Here is a 20166-nt window from a genome sequence, read left to right as displayed (position 1 = left end):
AGGTTTAACGACACGAAGAAGGGGGGAATAGCAATAGGCATTTGCAGCCCGACGAGTACAGTTCACTTTATTTTTCTAATGTGCTCAGATATTTCCGTTTCCAAATTGTAACTATATTTTGAATCTTGTGAGGGATTGTTGGAAACTTTTAGGGGTGTCAACGGATCCACTTCGGATCGGATCCACCTATGTCTAAGTCACAATCCATTCAAATCCCTTGTCGGTCGGATCGGATTCGGAGTGTTCTTTGGATCCTACTTCTTGTGTCCCGGTCACGGTCCATTTCAAATCGGACCGTCCATCGGAGTGTCCTAGTAGGTCCTACTTACAAAACTAACAAAAAATCTCGGCCTTCTCCATTATTCGATTAAAACCGAATTAACTGACCGAACCGAATTGGTTCAGTTAATTCGGTTCAGTTTTTGGATCAAACAGTTCGGCTTCGGTTTTTGGACTCTCATGATTTCGGTTTTCGATTTCGGTTTCCGACGGAAATTAAAATGGTTTAACCGAAAAACCGAAGTGGGATCTTACGGGTAAACAAATCGGTTTTCAGTTTCGGTTTTACAAACCGAAATTATGTTATATTTATAACTTTAAAAGGGAAATGATATATACACTCCTTTTTTTCCTGGGACAGACCCCGATAGAGTAAAAGACTACAAGATACTGAAGGCAAGAGGCTGTCCCGTGTAAAAAAGGGTCAATAATTTATAACTTAAAAATTAAAATCGTTTTTTTCTCTCCTGAATAGGTCAATAATTCTTTACTTCTTTCTTCTGTCTTTACTCTTTAGGGTTTTGGGTTTGTTCTGCCACGCCCCCGCTTCCTCAACTCCGGCGAAAGCTACCGGCAACCACCACAAACCCACGGCCATCATCCACCTCAGCCCCTTCTCCACCAAATCGAAAGGCACATAAAGAAGGGTTTGATCTGTGAAGCCTATTACTCTGAATCTGTGATTTTCTTGGACTTTACTTTGAATCCTATTCTCGTTTTGGCCATCCAATTGTCATTCTCCTCATCTTTTTCTTCTTCTTCTTCTTCTTCAGAACTCAAAACCCAAATCCGACTAAACCCTACTTTTTCCAAACCCTTAGCCCATCTCCTTCAATCCAACCCTTCGATCGCTTCAAATGTAAATCTCTTGTTCTTTTCTTTCATTTCTTATCAACAGACCATAAAACTTGCTTAGCTTATGGTTTTTTTTATCGATTTATTTTGATTATCATCCATTTTTCTTTGTATTTTGCAGTGCGTTCCTCATCCGGAGAAGCTAATACCTTGTTTTGCTTTGCTCTCAGGTTTTTCTCCTCTCTCCCCACCCTTCTGTATTGGTATGTTATACATTTTTTTCTGGTGGATTTAGAGAATGGGTTTTTTTTTTAATTGTTATAGAATAGGTTCTCCTCGAGTCCAAACCTCCATAAAAAAGAGGCCTGATACTATCCAGCTAAGCCCTGTTGACTGCTCGTGATCTATGCAGCTTATCATAGGCTATGGACCCATAGTTTCAAAACACCCTCGCGTTATTGTGAACTCTCCCGATTTGACTCCCATTTACATTGGCTACATTCTTGTCCGAGTCTGCATTTTGCCCTATAAAATCAATCAAAACTCCTTTGACTCTCCTGAGTTATGAGCGTGTGCTCAGATGCATCAACTGAGTACTAGACCATGCTGTGCTGAGTCGACCAGGATTTTCTTTGGTCGTGTTTTGACCTACATCCACGTTTTGAAACCGTGTAATGGACCATCAAAGGTAGTTGGATCTTACCTTTTTCCAAATTTTTTAATCCGTTTATCTCACTTCTTCCAGTAGATCTGCAACAAAAAGCAGTGGAAAGAACATGATCTAGTCTTCTTTGGAACTTAGGAATTCATTTGTGTTTTGATGCCTTGAAAAAAAGTAAAGAAAATTATTGGGAGAATAAAGCCCTCCCTCGCTTGGATTCCCTTATTCATTAATCATTTAATTACAAAAATAACTTCATTATGAAGACTGAGTGGGACTAATTAAGTAAATCAGAAGAAAAAATAAGTATCCCCCATAAAACTAAATTACGACAGAGGTGCATTTATGTTACTACTAGTTTGTGCAACTTAGAAATAATTTTCTGGTGTTTAATGTTTGTTCAACGTAGATTTCAATCCATATTCTTGGTGTTTCTCTTTTATTTTTATTTCTTACAGCATCTGAATTTTAGTTTTGGTTAAAATGCAATAATGTAACTGACAGCTATACTTTGAGACATGGATAATTTTATAGTTTTGTGGGTTTCATATTTATGAGGAACCTGTAATCAACTTTGGCATGGACTGATCTAGCCCTGTATTGGTATTTGAATTATTGTTTATTGTCATTGAATGTTTTCTGCAGGCATCAAATGACTCTTATCAACAAGAGTCATGGGTGTGTCCCACGTGAATCCATGTCCGATTCGGATGTGGAGACGTGTCGACATGGATTCGGCAGAGGGGGGAAAAGAATTCATGCAACATAGGTCATTGAATGTTTTCTGCAGGCATCAAATGACTCTTATCAATCGCCATTGTTGGTATCCACTAAAATGAAAAATGAGATATTCATTAACTGTCCTCATACTGGTTCTGTGAATATTTGATGAACATTGGACATTTCAAATTCTGTCATCTATTCTATCATCAAAATTCTAGGATTGGATATTGAAATTTTCGTATTGAAGGTGAAAACTGCAGCCAAATGGGATCTAGTAGAATTTCAGCAATTCTTTCTGCTGCAGTGAGTAGTATTACAACATCAAATTCTCCAGATGGTAGACCATCTGGTTTGTCGCACCCGGTAGGTTCAGATCACAGGTTTGGTTGGGTTGGTCTCGGACAAAAAAGCAATTTGCGGTTTTCCACTTCTCTCCAAGATTTCTCCACATTCTGCAAACTCGACCCAGAAGAAGGTAATCCTGACCATGGAATTGATAATTTGTCCCATGCAAAACCCCCTCGTCCTCTACAAAGAGAAAATGCGGGGACAAGTTTTTCAAAGGAAAGGGCCTTGCCACCAACCTCACTTTTACGGAAGAAATGGGTGCGTGCCGCTGTGGGTCTTCTTTGCCTTCTCTTGTTCTTTTACCTGATATATGTATGTTCAAAAAAATTTAGTACTAAAGCATCACAGTTTTATGTGGTACTTGATTGCGGAAGTACTGGGACACGGGTTTATGTCTACGAGTGGTCTATTGATAACAAATGTGGGAGTAAGAGTCTTCCCATAATGTTGAACTCATTACCTGAAGGTGTTCAAAGAAGGTCCAGTTCACGCACTGGGCGTGCCTATCATCGTATGGAGACAGAGCCCGGTTTTCATAAACTTGTACACAATGTATCTGGCTTGAGGGCTGCGATAAAGCCATTACTTAAGTGGGCAGAGAAGCAAATACCCAAGCATGCTCATAAGAGTACGTCCCTCTTTCTTTATGCTACGGCTGGGGTTCGTAGGCTACCGAGTTCTGACTCAGAATGGCTTTTAGAGAACGCATGGTCCATTTTGAAAAACTCATCATTTTTGTGTCAGAGGCACTGGGTTAAGACTATAACTGGCATGGAGGAAGCTTATTATGGATGGATAGCGCTTAACTATCACATGGGTATGTTGGGCTCATCACCCGCAAAAGGAACATTTGGTGCACTTGACTTGGGTGGTTCTTCACTGCAAGTTACTTTTGAAACTAAGGAAATCTTGCATGATGAAACTAGTTTAAACCTAAGTATTGGAGCAGTTAGCCATCATCTCAGTGCATACTCTCTTTCAGGCTATGGTTTGAATGATGCCTTTGACAAGTCTGTGGTTCACCTTCTCAAGAGTCAATTTGGAGCTCCTGAAGTGGATCTAAACAGTGGCCGAATAGAGCTTAAACACCCGTGCTTGCAAACCGGGTACAAAGAGAAATATATATGTTCTCAGTGTGCTTCCTTAAACCGAGATGGAAGCCCTCTGGTGGGAGAGACGAGTACGGGCAAAGGAAGATCTGGAATAGCTATTGAGTTGCTTGGTGCCCCTCAGTGGGAAGAATGCAGTGCGCTTGCAAAAATAACTGTTAATTTGTCTGAATGGTCACATTTAAGTCCTGGAATTGATTGTGAACTCCAACCTTGTGCTCTCAGCAATAATTTGCCTCAGCCACATGGAAAGTTCTACGCTATGTCCGGTTTCTTTGTCGTGTTTAAGTTTTTCAACTTGACCTCTGAAGCTACACTAGATGATGTATTGCAAAAGGGTCAGGAATTTTGCGAGAAAAATTGGGAAGTAGCGAAGAATAGTGTCATTCAACAGCCTTTTATAGAACAGTATTGCTTTAGAGCACCATATATTGTTTCTTTATTGAGAGAGGGCTTGTACATTACAGATGACCAAGTGGTTATTGGGTCTGGGAGTATTACATGGACACTGGGGGTTGCTTTATTGGAAGCTGGGCAAGCATTGTCAAACAGATTGGAGCTCCAAAGCTATATAATACTTTATAAAAAGATAAACCCAACAGTTCTCGTTGCTTTGCTGTTTTTGTCATTGATACTTCTAATTTGCGCTATATCATGCATCGGCAATTGGATGCCAAGATTTTTCCATGGGCCATACCTCCCACTTTTCAGGCATAAAAGTGCAACCACTAATTCTGTTCTCAATATTCCATCTCCTTTTCGCTTCCAGCGCTGGAGTCCCATCAATTCAGGTTAACTCCTTTTTCAAGTTGGCCGCAACATTTATGCGAGTATTGCTTCCTTTGTTGAATTGCTTAGATAACCTTTGTTACTGACTGCTATTTCATTGCATTATTTATTTGGATATCTTTTGTGATTATTAGAACCATCCTTTTCAATGAGCCGTCAATCTCATAATGAGTTGTGTAGTGTGTCACTAATCGGGAATCAAGACCTTCCTTGGTTAGCATTAGCCTGGAAAATATACTCAGCTGATTTATTTAGTCTTTTAAAATTTATTATTTTTGGAAAACAGAAGTTCCACTGCTCTATTGTAGTGCAATCCCACTTTTTTGCGGAAACTATACAGAAGTGAATTTTCTTGTTTCTGTTTTCTTATTTTTTGCAAAATTTGATTCTATGTTCTTATCGGTGGATCCAAAGATGTGAGGGAGAGAGGTTCCCTCGATTCATATCTTAACTTCATTTTGCTGTTAGTCTGATTTCATATGGGAGTTTCAAACTTTTTTTTCAGAAGACATTAGAATTTCTCAAATGCAGAAAACCATATTACATAAGTAATGAGTATTGAGAAATCTCATGTATTTGACATCTAAATGGTCTTAACTCATATATATTCATCACATTCAGTGAATGCTAGAGAGATAAAAGGCTCGATTAGTTGCTAATGCTCCTTTTGGTTGGTAGTAAAAAAAAATCCATTGGATTTTTGTGGAAGAATTAGTGGTGACGTCAGCTTTTCCTTGGAAGTCTCCCATGTAATAAATGCTTGCCCCCTCCCCTTGACTTTTAAATAAAACATGGAATTTTCTGAGGAATGGTGCTCTCTCACTTTCTCTCCCTTCCCTCTCTCTCTCCTCTCTCCTCTCTCCTCTGTTCCTATATTGATAATGACACCCCTATTGTCCAAGCTAAATTCTAGACAAATCAAAATTCGTGTCTCCTCCCTCTTGACTTCTTTTGACTATTCCACAAAAATCCAATGGATTTTTTTTACTAGCAACCAAACGAAGCATAAGGGCTATAATCAACAACATGGACTAGACTGTGATGAGATGTTCTATCCTGTTGCTAAGACTACTGCCATTCGATTTTTTTGGCATTACCCATCACATTTATTTAGACACTTCCAAATGGATGTGAAGAATATCTTTCTTCATTGTTGTGTGAAAGAAGAAATGTACATAGAGCAATATGAGGGGTTCGAAACTACTAAGAAAGCTATATGGACTCAAGCATGCACCTTGAGCATGGTCTGACATGCTTCATCAGTCACTAAGGAAAAGAGAATATAAGAGGAGCAAGTTGGATTACTATTTATTAGGCACACCTAGTCAAGTTTGGTTCTTGTCTTGGTTAATTTTGTTGGCATTATAATAACTTAAGAGTGATGGTAGTGAAATTCAGAGGGTGAAAAACAATTTAGAGGGATATGAAGGATTTTGGGGACTAGAGAGAACCAATGAAGGCCTGACTTCGACACAAAAGAAGTCTAAGTAATATTGGAGCAAAGAAAGGGAGAACAAGAATGAAGAGGAAGAAGAGAAGAAGGAAGAGGAGGACCAGGAAGTGATGAAAGGAGACAAAAAGAGGAGATGAGAGGAGAAACTCTTCGTGCTGTTGGTGAAACTCTACCACAACTTCTTTAGATATGTTGTGACTTGTGGGGGAAAACCCAAATCCCACAAAAATGGGCCCCACTCATGTATTAAGTCACTTAAGCTATCACTTAAGTGACTTTAATGTATAATCACATGAATACCCCTCATTTAAAGACAAAGTAAATAAAAATAAATTAAATTAACAACGATGTGAGCCCTACTCAAACACATACTATTCTTATGTCTTTAACACTCCCCCTCAAGTTGGAGCATATATATTGTATATGCCTAACTTGGATTGGATCATTTAGAGTGGAACTATATTGAAAGCCTAGGTGAACATATCAACAAGTTGACTGGAGTATCTTAAGAATGTAGTAGAGATGATCTTGGAAGCAACATTCTCTTTGATAAAATAACAATCTGTTTCCTTTTTTGTATTGGAAAAATGGCTTGTTGGCAATGTGTGTTGCGGCTTGGCTTGATTGGCCCGGGGCATCTTTAAACAATGATTTGGGTTTCATAGATCAAGATCGATCAGTTCGAGTCCAATTTGACCCATTAGAATACTAGATTGAGTAGGTTTGGTCCGTTTGACTGGTATAGTCTAGATTTATTGAGCCAAGGGTTTGAACCAGCGAACAAAAACTATTTTCCTTACTTTTATCTGATTTGCATTTGCAGTGTGAGTCTTATTACTCTTTCATCTTCCTATTTATGGTGGCCAAACTCAAATTTTTGTTGCGGTCTGATTGACATCTCTTTTTTTTGAAAGCTGATTTCATTAAAAGGAAAAGAAAAAATTGAGGGCAATACTAGGGGTGAGTCTGATTGGCATCTCTGTGGAATCTGTCTAAAACCAGTTCTCTAAGAAGCTATTAGTCACTTCCTTTATGAGTTTTCCTTACACTCATTTGCATCCCCTTTAAGGCTTTGCTTTGATCTCTAGGGTTTACCTTAGACCTTAGACTGATTTGTTTCCCTATTCAGGGATAATGTGAATCAGATCTCTTTAGTGTTGAATCATAGGCCTGTCTCTATCTATGTTGATTATGAAAGTAAAACTAAACAATGACTACCTGTGTTTTTACGTGTTCTTTTAAAATGACTAAAGCGCACTACATATTGGTTGTCAAACAGAATATTGAGATTCAGATTTTGGCTTGGTGGAATCCTAAACCTAGTGTTGCCTAAACATTTGTATGTTATGAGGCTTTGAACCATCTTTAAGAAGTAGCACATCTATGTGCCTCTAAGCATTGGTTTAAGTTGACGGATTGCTTAACCAGCATGACATAACTAACAACCAAAGATTTTTAAACCTTAAGAAATACCAGGTAATCTATTGCCTTGAAGACTATTATACCATCAAAATGCCACAAGGCCAATGCATATATCGGTTGTTCTATCCGAGTCTAATTACTTATATTAGAAGAAATCCACATAATGTTGTGCTTTGAGGACTTCCAACTTTTTGACACCAGAAACTTTAGCCATCCACACCTTTGACATAGATCTTATTTAGGTCTTATCCACGTGGTCAATTTTTTTTGGAGAAACTAGTCATTGATATGAAGTCACTGGCAAAGCTTATCACTGCAAGAGTATAGGGCGCGCTAAGACCGTTGTTGTTGTATTACAATAAAATGCTCAACTTGGATAATTTAAGTTTGGATTTTAAATTGATAGGGGTTACATGCATGTCAAATAGTTTTCATATCAAGGATCTACATTAACACCTGATGTTCACATTTATTTATTTTCTATCATTGTTTGAGAAGCATAGTCAACATGTTCGTATTCGGAGTAATTCAATGAGGCAAATTTTCGAGCATTATGGGAAAGTTTGCGAAATGATCGGGGAAAATTCAGAAAAGCTTTCATAGTTAATTAAATCATTATTGTTTAGCTTTCATCATCGGGGAAAATTCAGAAAAGCTTTCATAGTTAATTAAATCATTATTGTTTAGCTTTCATCATCTTTCTTTTAAATATTTTTAAAATTAGCAAAAGAAATTATAATTAAATGCAAATTGTTCGTGTAGTTTGCAATTAATACAGAAAATTTGCAATTTTTTTAAAGATAAGCGAATTTTTTAATTGTTTACATTTTCCCAAATTCAGTGACATAACTGAGAAGAGCCTATGAGTTTTTATCAGTTTCTGTAGCTTTGTGAGGATTTTATATCGCATTCGAATTTTTGTACATAAGATTTTCATAGTTCTTAATAAACTTGAGAATGTTGTGTGTGAAAAATTGAAAAGGAGTGTTTGGGGGGGGGGGGGGGGGGGGATGTTCACATTCCCCATCTTTGAAGAAATGGAGAAATTGACCCTACTCTTCCACTTGTGTGTATTGGACTATTTATTGTATATGTGAACAAAATTAATGAGGATGAGTTATGAATCTTGTAAATTAATGAGGAGAAGTAGGAGGAGTAGTAGTTCGAAAGCCAATCCCACATGCCATATGCTTATATATAAGTGAAAATTCATAATTACATAAAGTGCACACAATTATAAATCTACCTGTGCTAACTCAACTCTTAAATGCTTCCCCTCATGCTGGAGTATATATATCATCCGTGCTCATATTGGAACAAATGCTACCAAACTGCAACTAGCAAGTGTCATTGTGAAAATGTATGCCGATTCGTCTTTTGACCTCACACATGTAGTGGATATTAATTTGCTAGTAAACCTGTCATTGAAAAAAAAATGGCAATCCATCTCAAAATGTTTCGTCCTCTCATTGAACAATGGTTACTAGCGATGTAAGTATTTGCTTGATTATTACATAGAATCTCCATAGGCTTGCCAAGCTCAAAACCCAATTCTTTGACAAGTGTCTTCAACCACATTAACTCGCACGTTGCGTGAGCCATTGCACGATACTCCACAACTGCACTAGATTGTGCAACCACATTCTGTTTACCTCCAACAAACGTAAACTATCTTATTGTTAAACACCGGTCAGAAGGCGATCCTTCTCAATCCACATCTAAATAACTTTTCAATCTTAAACATAATTTTTCTTCAAGATATGTTTCCGATTGGTCAATGCCAAGCAATTGTGCCTTCAGTCTCTCAACTGTACCATTGCTAAATACATAACTGTATAAACTAATCAACATCTAATGACATGTTTCGCTGCAGGTAATTCAGATGGCTCCCATGCATGATTTTATTTTAGTACACACATCTCATCATCCATTGCCTTCTTCCATTATGAGACATAGCAACATTTCTACGAAGGCAATGAGGAATCAGACTAAACATAATTAATTGGAGAACTAGAATCGACCTCTGGATGCTTAGATGCAGAAGATGATAGAGGGATGGTTTGAGTCAATATCTTAGTTCCCTTCGCATATAGATATGTAGTGTCTTCTTTGGAACAACATGTAAGTTCTTGAAGTCGTGGGGGTAAACAAGCAATAGGGTCCGAGTTTCTGACAGAGGAACCACAATCGGTGGAGGTGAATGAGACAACAAAGATTCTATTTTGGCCATGTGATTGTCGAAATGATAGAAATAACTAATAAGGACTATCCTCAAAGAATGTCAAATCTTCACGAGCATAGTTTTTTCTTTGTCACAAGATTATAAAAATGACATCCTTTCTAAGTACGAGAGTATCCTAGAAAAACAGACTTGATTGTATGAGGATCTAATTTTTCCGAATTGGGTCTAAATGAAACAAAACAGACACTAAACAAATACTTTAGGGGAAAGAGAAAACAAAGGGACTATCTGTTGAGCTACAAAATTTTACAAAAAAGGAGGAAGTAAAAAACCTTAGTAAAAAGAAGATTAGTTGTACACCTATGTCTAAATTAAAAGTAGAGACTCCCAAATTTGAGGAAAAGTAGAAACGAGGAAAGCAAAAAAAAAAAAAAAACTTTAATAAAGTGAAAAGTGGTTGCAAAACCTACGACTAAATTTAAGAAATGGGGTGCCTAAATTTAAGAAGACATAAAATAAATTTCAAAATAAACTTTTGCGAGAGATGGAAATTAGTCATCTCCATTTCAATCAGATATCCATGTCTTATATGTAACCATCTTAAGCCAGTATGAGGCATTTCCATCATATGCCTATGCTTTATTATCATATCTCCCCATAATTGCATTTTGTGAAAAATCCCTTATTTTCTTTGCCTTTCTTTTGTTTTTCCACATTTTGCTTTTTCAGTTTTTCATTGGTTGGTTAGATTCCTTCTGTTTCTGCCTCTGACTATTCTTTTCCCTGTGAGCACAAGTTTTTTGGTATTGACTTTGGAATTTTAAATGACCCATTTGTGTTTGTGGCATTTCAGGCGATGGAAGAGTGAAAACACCACTGAGTCCCACAGTTGCTTGCTCTGGGGAGCGACCATTTGGTATGGGACATGGATTTGGGGGCAGCAGCATTCAGCTCATGGAGGCTTCCTTGCACCCTTCAGGCGGGTTCGCTTCACATAGTTATTCATCAGGTAGTTTGGGACAGATGCAATTTGACAATGGAGCAGGATCCTTCTGGACTCCTAACAGAAGTCAAATGCGGCTCCAGAGTCGGAGATCGCAGTCGAGGGAAGACCTCAGCTCATCACTTGCTGATGCTCACATGGTGATGGTTTAGCTTATGTGAATACTGAAGAAAACCACTGATATGCCTTCTTCTTTAGTTGCAAATTGTATAAATAAGAGAATGCAAAGCTATGCATTGTAATTCTTCATCCCTAAGAACATTTTGCAGTATCTGTTAGAATTAAATCATTCTTTATGTATTATACTTCTATAGATTGATTAAGAATTAGGTCGATTCCAATAATGCAATTCATCTTTGCATTCATACTAGATGATATTTGCTTTGTGCTTTTAATCTAATAAGACCCCCTTCGCATATGGAATCGCTTCATGTCTTGCCTTTGGATGAGAAGTGAGAATTCAAAATGTCTCAAATATCTCCAATATTTTCAAAATACCGTGCTTTTATCGCGACATTTTGATAAAATGACTAAATCCCGAAATAATCTTGAGATTTTAAAATTTTAGCAATATTTTCATTTTTTTCATAAAATATCACGATATTATCCCCATATTTTTATGATATTTTTATTTTATATTTTTTTCTTAAATTTCATATATTTATATGTATTTTAAATAATTTTATTTTTATCGTTTTTTCCCGATATAAACCCAAACAAAATAAAACTTTTAAATATATCCCGAGATTTTCCCTTGCCAAGAAATTCCTGAGAATGATATTTGTGACATAGCTCAAAAGAGCTAATTGTTCAGCTGTTAGCATTGGATCATTTCTAAAGAATCATTTGATCTTACTTTCCAGTTCTTATGTTTTTTATAGCCTGAAACTCTCATCAATCATATCTTTTATAAGTGAACCTCTTTTGTCAGGTTTGACAGTGCAGTGGAATGGTATCCGCCGAATGAAAGACCCACCAACAAGACCAGAGGCATCTCTCCATTTCTCGTTGGCCTTGCGATCTCCCAGCGGTTTCAATTTTGTTTCCAAACATCCTGCTTGGGAGAGCTTAAACAGAATGCCTCTTCTATTCGTCTGTTACCGTAATCAGTAATATTCATTCGGTTCAATTATTTTATTATTGTTTCATTAGATAGAAATTCTCATGCCGCCATGCAATAATCTCTTTGCATTTTACATTAATAGAACCTACTTTATACTGTTGAGTGCATGACCACTACAGAAAAATTCTTCATCAGGACTAATGATCATGAGGTCAAGGATGACAGGACCAGTAGTGGACTCTGTTATAGAGAAAGCAGAGCTTTAACATTACATTCTTTGCGAATGGCTCAGTATGATGACCGATGACTGAGAGGTCCGAGCCAGACATTTCCGCAGAATCAGTGTTGGAAAAATTTTCTTCTTTATTCTGATAATATGTTAGATTGAAAAATCATCTCTTTCAAACCCAGAAATCTTTCTCCTTCATTCTTTCTGCTCTATGTGTTGGATTGGATTTTTTTATTATTATTTGGTCTGATCACGTGTTAGATTGAAAAATCTGTCTCCTTCTTTCTGCTCAGTTGTTAGATTGGACTTTTTTCTTATTTGTTCTGATCATGTGTTAGATTGAATTTTTTTTTTCTTATTTGTTCTGATCATGTGTTAGATTGAAAAATCATCTGTTTGAAACACAGTTCTTTCTAATTCATTCTTTTTGTTCTTCAACTTCCCATTTGCTGCTTGTTTTCATCCCATCTTGCTACAATACAGTACGTTACATTGTGCACCCTGTGTTGGACTCCACAGAGAAAAATATTTGGGAATTTCCAAATCAGCTTGGAGGTTATAGTTTGTATCATGGCCCGCCCTTCCCGCCATCTCCACTATAGATATGTTATGCATATGGTGATCTGGACCGTTGATGTGGTCGACCACCACTTAGATGTGTCATTACGTAAAATCGTGGTGCTTGAGCAATCTTAGCCATCCAATCAGTGATCTGCAAATATACAGTATAGGTAGATCTCTCTCTCTCTCTCTCTCTCTCTCTCTCTCTCTCCTACAAATATAATGTTTGCACAAGGAAATGGGGATGTTTTCTTTTTTATGTTGAAAGAACTCGAATTTATTTGGCTTCATCACAGCCGTTGGATATTTATCTTTTTTTTCTTCTTAATTTTATTTTCTGTTGTATTTAAAATTTATTTATTTAACAGCTCAATCAGATATTGAAATACAAACAGAAGGGGATGGAAATGCTGGAGAGGGGGTGGAAATATCATTTCCTTACTAACAAAAGATGTTGAAGGTGAAGGAGTCACCTAACATTGGTTGCACCCATTGGACCACTGGAATATTGGGCTACGGCCAATGTGAATGGCAATACAAAACATGGACGGTCAGGATCATGTCTTTCATAAATAAATAAATCGATGGTTGCAAAGTCCTCCGAGAGTATGCGGGAAGCGCAATGAGTTTCTGACAGGTGTCACTATGCCTTCCTGTCTGTTTGTTAAAAAAGTGGAAAAGACAAAAACTAGAAAAGACGTGCATGAAAGGTAGATCATAGACATGGCTGTTCACTTCTTTTCCTTGCTGCTGTTTTCCCTGAAAATTTCCCTGGAAAACAGCATTTTTTTTCCTGACAAGACCTTGACAAGCCAGAATTTCTGTGTTCACTTCTTATTATCAGTTGTGGAACTTCTTATTTAAAGGCTAAAAATGACGTGGAAATTTACTTTTTTTCTGTTACTTGAGATTTGCTTTCCGATTAAATATATCGGAAAGAGGCTTTCCATGGAAAACGAAGTCTTTTCCTCTTCATTCCTTTCTCTTCTGCCATGTCACCTAGAAAGGAAAGAAAAATGAAATCCTTTTCTTTCCTTTCCGGGGAAAAGAAGTGAACAGAGCCTATACATGTAAATTCTCTCTTTTCCATGTAGAGATGGAAGAGTGTATTGAAGAGAGTGAGAGCTTGGTTTCTCCTTTGAATCTGCACCTAGTTGATAAAGGAATAGAAGAAGATAAAGAAGTTGATAAAGGAAAAGAAGATGAAGAAGGGAGATCATAGCATAAAGGAAATGTAGAAGTTGAAGAGAAAAGGGAGGGAGATTTGGATGGAGGGGTCATCAATAATCTCATAACTATCTTGCCTCTCTCCCTCCCAAAGTTACCAGGTTCTTTCTCTCTCTCTCATATTAATTATGAATTAAAATATCTAATTTCCAACTATAAGCCAAACAGGGCCTCTGTTTTCTGGTTTTCTTCTATAGTCTCTTACCGCCAGTTTGATTAATTTTTATTTTTTTTAGATTTAGAGTCGACTCGCTGAGCTTTTGACATAGATTGACCACTCATATGCTGGATTTTCCCATTTTTAATTTAATTTGTTGAGATTTTAAAAATTAATTGACAGCATATGCACCATGTGCAGATGCTGCTGCACCTTAGACCGATGAAGCTTCACTTCTAATCTCCATTATCAAGGATTAGGAGAATCATTGGTGGGAGTAATCAGATCATAGAGACTATGATACAAATGATCAAAGACAATTGACACACTTAGGGTCCGTTTGGATACCCCTTGGATTTGGATTTGGAGGTGAATTTGGATTTTTAAATCCAAATTCGGCGTTTGGCAAGCCTTTATGACATCTGGATTTGGATTTGAGTGAAATCTACAAGATTTACAAATTCCTCATGTTAGTGTAATTTTTTGGATTTATAAATAGTTTAAAAGTCCAATGACATTGAACTTTTAAACTTGGATTTTAGAGTTTGATTAAGATCGCAATTAATTGAGTGTTGCTTTTGTCTTGCCAATGACATTGAACTTTTATAATGACAAAGTTCAAAATAGTTTGAAAGTCCAAGTCTTATGGGACTCTCTCTCTCTCTCTCTCTGTCTCTCTCTCACAGTTCCCATGCACAGTCAATCTCAATCAGAGCATATTCGGCATTGGCAAATGTTCTAGTACTGAGCAAATTCCAAAACAAATGGTGAGTAGAGAAGGCAAATTTTCGCCAGAGAAGGCTCATAAAAATTGATTAACAGTGGGTTTTTTGTATTTAGATTGGAAAAACAGAATGCAAGGTTGTTGACTTGCAATTTTCACATGGGAGAGGTTTTGAGTTCATCTAATGTTGAAATTATTACAAACATAATACCTGGAATGGGAAAATTCTTCATGACAGAGTAGAGCAAATTATCACCGAGTTCTTGCTTCAGATCCATTTGGGCTCAACCCAATGACATTTCGGTGCAATTTGTGCGTAGTCGTGATCGATTTGTGTAACATCAAAACCAAATCCTTGATCGATACTTTTCCAGCAATGGCTCATGAAATGACAAATTATTAAATAAAGATAGCAAGCATAGGCACAATATATCCGACATTTTAAAAAATATTGCGATTTTCTGTGATTTTTTAATAAAATTTAATGTGTTGCACTGGGTTCTGGGTTCGGAGAATTAAAAAAAAACCTGGAAGGCCCAAAAAGAAGAGCTCAAACTCAATCTTGTAACAATGCGGCCACCGCCAATTGAGGCCAGTATGTAGGTCCTGATTGGTTTTACAACTAACACAATTTGGACAGATAATTTAATCATTGAGGATTGTCATCTGCATCTGTGCACCTTCATCAAATCCAGAAGAGCATCCAACACTGAAATCCAGTTGTTTCTGATGCTTTGATCGACGCTGCTCATCGAAATCTTCCCATCCTTCAAACTGTATAAGATACTGGCTGTAATCAGATGTACTCCTTCAATAGAAGGAACTCACAATTTTCTCCAAAAAAAAATAGAAAGAAAGAAGGGAACTCGGGGTTGGAGAAAAATGGTGAATCAAAGACTATACCTGACGGAGAAGATCCATTGTGATCTCCGTGCCATGGAGATCAAGGGTTGAGAGCTGTGAGCACATTTTAAATAATGTAGAAGGGAAGGATTTCATCCCATTGTTGCGGAGATGCAGAGTCTGTGCATCATATAATCGTTATGAAGAAAAAGATCAGTGCAGAGATGTTGACGAGTAAAGAAAGAAAAACTAAGCATCAGCGGACATACTATTATCTCAATCATTATATACTGTGAAAATGTATGCCAGTCACAAACACTAGTTTACTTAAAAAAGTAATATTTCAAGTTCCCAACTGCTGTTTTAAGGGCATTCCTCAAATGTCAAAATCTTTCTCACTCATAATCTCATTTCAAACACTTTATCACCCAGTAACTCCAATAGATTTGATAGAAAGACTTTGAAGCATTTCCAGAAATACAATGAAATGATTCACCAAACTAAGAATGTCACCATGATCAACTCTACATTTAGCTATAAGGCATATGTACCATGATCACAAGTTTTCATCTAAGCCTTGGTAGTTTCGTCTCTGTATGGGAAAACCACATGTGTAAAGCAAAGCATCAGTTAGCTATTTACCGGTCAGCAGCAGACGAATGCGACCGAGCCTGTAGATGAAAAACAAGTGGCTTTCATCGCTGATCCACATCACCTATCCCCTTCACTTTTGGTGATCTGCCATGGCTGTCTCTAGTGATTCCATCCTTGTCAAGCTGGATGGAACCAACTATCCATGTGAAAATTTCATTTTTGTATATTTATTGAGGGAAAAGAAATGACCGAGATGTTAGATGGATTGAACAAACATCTCCTCAAAAGGACACGGTTCAATGGAAGACGAGCAATGCAAGGCTGATTAATTTCATCGCGCCCTCAGTAGCGTTAAATCTCAAAGATGTGAGACACTTTATAGAAGATCGGCTAATCATGACAGATTCTTCTGCATGAAGTCTCTCTCTCTCTCTCTCTCTCTCTCTCTCTCTCTCTCTCTCTCTCTCTCGGTTTCCTTGTTTCTTTTCAACTAAATGTTTTTTCTCCCTTTTTTTCTTCTCTTTTCCTCTTATTTTTCTTTTCTATTATTTTCACCACATCATTTCCTCGGGTTTTCCATCCCAAGGAACGCAACTGAACAGAGCCAAAGTGAAAACAAGACTAGGAATCCAACAAGGAATTTTCTTTTTATTGATAAAGCTGAATTTTCACTTGATAAATAAAAAATAAAAGAAACATCTTAATTCAAGTATGCATAGATACAACAGAAATCATTTATTTCTCCAAATGCTTTTGCATAAATAACAATAGAGATGATGAAAAGATGGACCCTTCAGATTTCGTAATTTTCCAAATGTTTCGGGCAACTCCACTAGAAGATTTGATGAAAAATCAACCTACATCATATCAGAACCATGCTGAATATAATGAAAAAAATGTACCGAGTCCAAAATAAAAAAATTCAAAATTAAGAGTACAAACTTTTAAAGATAAAATAGACCTCAATAAGAGAGGAACAATTCCCTATGCATGAAGCCACCGAATCTATCCTGTGAACACGAGATAATAATATTCAAAAAGAATGATTTAGAAGGCTATAAAGATTGAGCTGTGTATTGTCCCATATTCCACTTGGAAACACTGACAACGCAGGATACAGATACAGGAAACAAAAGACATCAGAACCCACTCAGTCATATCACCACAATTTAGAAGGAATTAAACATAGCAAAATGAAGATGAAAAAGGAACTCTCCAAGACAATGAGGAGGACAACCGCGTGTTCCAAATTTGAACATAAAAAACACTAAGCAATCATATAAGAAAATCGCGTTGCATCATAGTTGGTTGCAAATAATCTAAACATGAAAATGCAATTGTAAAGCAATCTTCCAAGGTAGTTTGTATAAACACGAGCAAGAATTTGGTATATGATATTTGATAGATAATGTGTCATCCAATCATCCTGAAAACCTGCAAAGTGAAAATAGAGACTCCTAAAATGCTAAGTTCTAGAATGCGGCCTTATACTTTAGGCATCCAGGAGCAATCCAGACAACTTTATGATTAGTGTCACAAATGCCTTTTTAATTCAGAATTTATTAAGAAATCAAGAATTGGGATTTCATCATTTGTCCTTGCAACTAATAACTCTTTGATGTATCTTTCTTTTATTATCATAATTACTTTGGGATTGGCTCTTTTCTCCTTATTTTATGACAATATACTAATTGATAAAAAAAGAGAAAAAATAGACCAATATCGTGACTTGGGCTAGTCGCCTGAAAATGGCAAATTCACAATGTGATGTTGAGGAAAACCTTAACCATATGGAGGAAGCAAATAAAAATATAGATGGAAGGCAAGATTATACCAAAAAAGTGTCACCGTTACTATCCCTAACTGAAAAAGTGTCATCGGAGGTGAAACTCCAAACCGAATAAATCATCAATATTATCGCAACAATGACTGCCACTATCACTCCAACCATGAATGCTTTTATCCGCATCATATATAAGGGGATCTTCACCATAACTTTTTGCCGAATAAATCATCAACATAATCGCAACAATGACTGCCACTATCACTCCGACCATGAATGCTTTTATCCGCATCATATATAAGGGGATCTTCACTATAACTTTTTGTAGTTTTCTCCTTTCCAGATCATTTGTGTTGGATATGTATTTGTGATATCGATTTCTCTGTATCTTCTTGTCTTGATTTTTCCCCCTTTTTACAGTATTCTTTTGCTTTATTTGATTTATCTTTTATATAGGTTATTCTCTCAATTTGGGCATGGTGTTTTTTCTCATTTTTTATTTTCATTTTCCCTTCTTTTTTTTGCATATTACTTGTTATTCGTTGACTTTCTCATCACTCATTAACAATAGCTCAACCTCCCTTTTTTTGTTTATTCCAAGTTTTCTCTTTGAAGCTAAACATTTCAGTTCCCTCCATCCTTTCACCATAGGTTCTGTGGTGGCTTCTGTTTTTCTTTTCTCATCACCTGCTCCCTGCCTTCAATTCACAAGATTGCATGTCGCTCTCTACATAAAATTACAGCCTTAATGAAATTCTATGGAATTCTATGGTGTTCTAGTGCTCTATTTTGAGCTTCTAGTTCTGATTTCTGTTTGTCACCTGTCTTCTCTCTCTAGTCCTCGAGTTTAACCACAGAGGAACCAAAGAAGAAAAAAAAAGAATGACTTTGAAGTTGACTCAGGCAAAGACCCTCATCTGCACACGATTTGGATTTTGGATGTTGAACAAAAATTAACCAGGAAGAGCCTACATCATTTCCCTCATAAATTGCTACTAGAAAGGCAGCAATAGACAATGTTGCCTGTGGAACTACATAGAGGAGGTACTGTGAAATGTATACATAACTCAGCAGTTTAGTCCTCCTTATTCTAAATCAATCCTAGAATTGAATTGAACAGATACCTGAAATTTTCTTTAATCGAAAATTTGTTGACTATCCAATCCAGAGCAGTGAGAGAAACTCAAGCTCAAAAATAAGGTCCAGCGGTCGACCTTATTCTCAGAATATTAGCATCATGATCGACTTAAATTAGAGCATATTTTACAAAAATGGAACTACAGAAATTCCCTTTTCATGAAGAAACTCCAATAACAGAGTACAAACATCGACTAACATCCTTCCTGAATAATATAGGTAAAGAAATTGATCTAGAAAATTGGGTACTACATTTTGTTCAAAATTGTATCCCTTCAAAGGCCATTGATCAGTTTTCATGTTCCAAAATAAATCATGATGCATGTTAAGACTTTAGACCCAATCATATGCTAATAACACAACAAAATTACCCCTTGGTGTAAACCATGAGAGGCCACCAGCATGATCTTTGACCCATCTGACAATTGTGATGACAATGTCTCTGCATCGACAAGAACTTTCCCTGTTGCAAACTACAGTTAGCAGTTCCTCATCAACCTCACATATTTAGTCATATAAGATATTGAATTATTGAATTTTGCATTATTTTGAGTAAGAAATACGAGAACAAATTAAATCGGAATGGAAACAGAAAAGAAAAGGATTATTGTACCATTCAAAAAACAAACAAAAAAAAAAACAGAAAAGGATTACTGTATTTGTGTGTACACACCATACTGGAGAAGTTTAAAGATTACCAAGGATAAGATGACACAAAAAATGACTACTTAAAAACTCATCACATCCAAAAACGTGGTCCAGTTTTCGTCGACTCAAACTTTAAGTTGGCTTTAATAGTTTCAGTTTTAGTCATTTTGGCCTCTCAGATTAACTATTTATATACTAGCTTTGGACTTCAGTAGTATTCTTTAATATTTCAGTGTCAGGTATACTGTTTTTCTTCAGTCATCAATTTGTAGTAGTAAATTGGATGTCCAGTGGCGTTAATTTCAGAAGTCAGTTTGGACCAAAGCAATTCCTGTAATCTACTTGTAGAAAGAAGATAACTTATTAAAAAGGATTAAGGATTTCCTGATAGTTTTTCTTTGTTTTAGAAAAAAAATAAAAGGATTGCATGACACAC

The 20166-nt window shown here is 36.6% G+C and overlaps 2 protein-coding genes across 6 annotated transcripts; one reads left to right on the top strand and one right to left on the bottom strand.

Annotated features, from left to right (window-relative positions):
* Positions 1-751: 751 nt before the first annotated feature.
* Positions 752-12925, top strand: LOC143877583 (putative apyrase 7). 4 transcript variants are annotated; one of them, XR_013250672.1, is made up of 6 exons: positions 752-1138; positions 1256-1304; positions 2381-4706; positions 10615-10904; positions 11696-11873; positions 12576-12925. XR_013250672.1 is itself a non-coding variant. In XM_077379727.1 (5 exons), the coding sequence occupies exons 3-5, from the start codon at positions 2723-2725 to the stop codon at positions 11699-11701; spliced, it is 2280 nt and encodes a 759-aa protein (XP_077235842.1). In that variant the 5' UTR covers positions 752-1138; positions 1256-1304; positions 2381-2722; the 3' UTR covers positions 11702-11915. The 4 variants fall into 4 exon arrangements, 2 of the variants coding, with proteins under 2 accessions (XP_077235842.1, XP_077235841.1); XR_013250671.1 differs by lacking the exon at positions 12576-12925 and adding an exon at positions 12023-12303; XM_077379727.1 differs by lacking the exon at positions 12576-12925 and having other exon boundaries at positions 11696-11915.
* A 2230-nt stretch (positions 12926-15155) lies between these two features.
* On the bottom strand, positions 15156-19870 carry LOC143876679 (LRR repeats and ubiquitin-like domain-containing protein At2g30105). Of its 2 annotated transcripts, XM_077378366.1 has the most exons (4): positions 19454-19870; positions 17124-17172; positions 15629-15748; positions 15156-15499 (listed from the first exon to the last, which is right to left on the bottom strand). In XM_077378366.1, the coding sequence occupies exons 1-4, from the start codon at positions 19528-19530 to the stop codon at positions 15371-15373; spliced, it is 375 nt and encodes a 124-aa protein (XP_077234481.1). In that variant the 5' UTR covers positions 19531-19870; the 3' UTR covers positions 15156-15370. The 2 variants fall into 2 exon arrangements, 1 of the variants encoding a protein (XP_077234481.1); XR_013250456.1 differs by lacking the exons at positions 17124-17172; positions 19454-19870 and adding an exon at positions 16211-16886 and having other exon boundaries at positions 15484-15499.
* Positions 19871-20166: the final 296 nt, after the last annotated feature.

This window comes from Tasmannia lanceolata, unplaced genomic scaffold, assembly GCF_043159265.1.
Source record: "Tasmannia lanceolata isolate RefF3 unplaced genomic scaffold, GAP_Taslan_0.1 ptg000005l, whole genome shotgun sequence".
Classification (NCBI taxonomy): Eukaryota; Viridiplantae; Streptophyta; class Magnoliopsida; order Canellales; family Winteraceae; genus Tasmannia; species Tasmannia lanceolata.
The sequence above is the reverse complement of the archived record's forward strand: the minus strand, read 5'-3'. Positions and strand labels throughout refer to the sequence as shown.

Coding starts and splice junctions, on each gene's coding strand:
- LOC143877583 (XM_077379726.1), top strand. CDS start 2,723: ATGGGATCTAGTAGAATTTCAGCAATTCTTTCTGCTGCAGTGAGTAGT. Junction 4,707..10,614: donor CTGGAGTCCCATCAATTCAG/GTTAACTCCTTT, acceptor GTGGCATTTCAG/GCGATGGAAGAGTGAAAACA.
- LOC143876679 (XM_077378366.1), bottom strand. CDS start 19,530: ATGCAGAGACATTGTCATCACAATTGTCAGATGGGTCAAAGATCATGC. Junction 17,173..19,453: donor CTCATGGTTTACACCAAGGG/GTAATTTTGTTG, acceptor TCGTGTTCACAG/GATAGATTCGGTGGCTTCAT. Junction 15,749..17,123: donor ATTGTTCCTCTCTTATTGAG/GTCTATTTTATC, acceptor TATGATGCACAG/ACTCTGCATCTCCGCAACAA.